Below are 304 nucleotides of genomic sequence, written 5' to 3' on the forward strand. Positions count from 1 at the left end.
CATAGGGAGCAGGGGACTCGAGGGAGGGGAACAGCCCCCACACCACCCTCTTGGTTAGTAGGGGAGGGTTTGGGACTCGCCCCCCACCAAAAGCGCTGGGGCGGGCAGCGTGGTTCGCGATTTAAGCCCCCGTGTAAATATCAGACACAACATGGCGGCTTTTTCCCCCTACATGGAGCCAGCATTCAGTGTGCCGAATCTGGTGTCTAAACCATTTTATTTAGGGATTTCGACAGTAGGTAAACATTGCGATCATTAGGGAAGGCCTCACTCAAGGATTTTGTGGTGGGTTGGGTTTTTTTGG

General features: G+C 53.6%; 1 protein-coding gene across 1 annotated transcript in view; it reads left to right on the forward strand.

Moving 5' to 3' along the window:
• Positions 1–151: 151 nt before the first annotated feature.
• The window catches only part of PCF11 (PCF11 cleavage and polyadenylation factor subunit), a gene marked incomplete at its 3' end in the record, with an annotated part of 13,436 nt that continues 13,283 nt past the window's right edge, over positions 152–304 (forward strand). Inside the window, exon 1 of the mRNA XM_010170533.2 lies at positions 152–235. Within this exon, the coding sequence (XP_010168835.2) occupies positions 152–235 (84 nt within the window). The remainder of the gene's footprint in view (positions 236–304) is intronic.

Source organism: Antrostomus carolinensis, unplaced genomic scaffold, assembly GCF_000700745.2.
Source record: "Antrostomus carolinensis isolate BGI_N321 unplaced genomic scaffold, ASM70074v2 scaffold40376, whole genome shotgun sequence".
Lineage (NCBI taxonomy): Eukaryota > Metazoa > Chordata > Aves > Caprimulgiformes > Caprimulgidae > Antrostomus > Antrostomus carolinensis.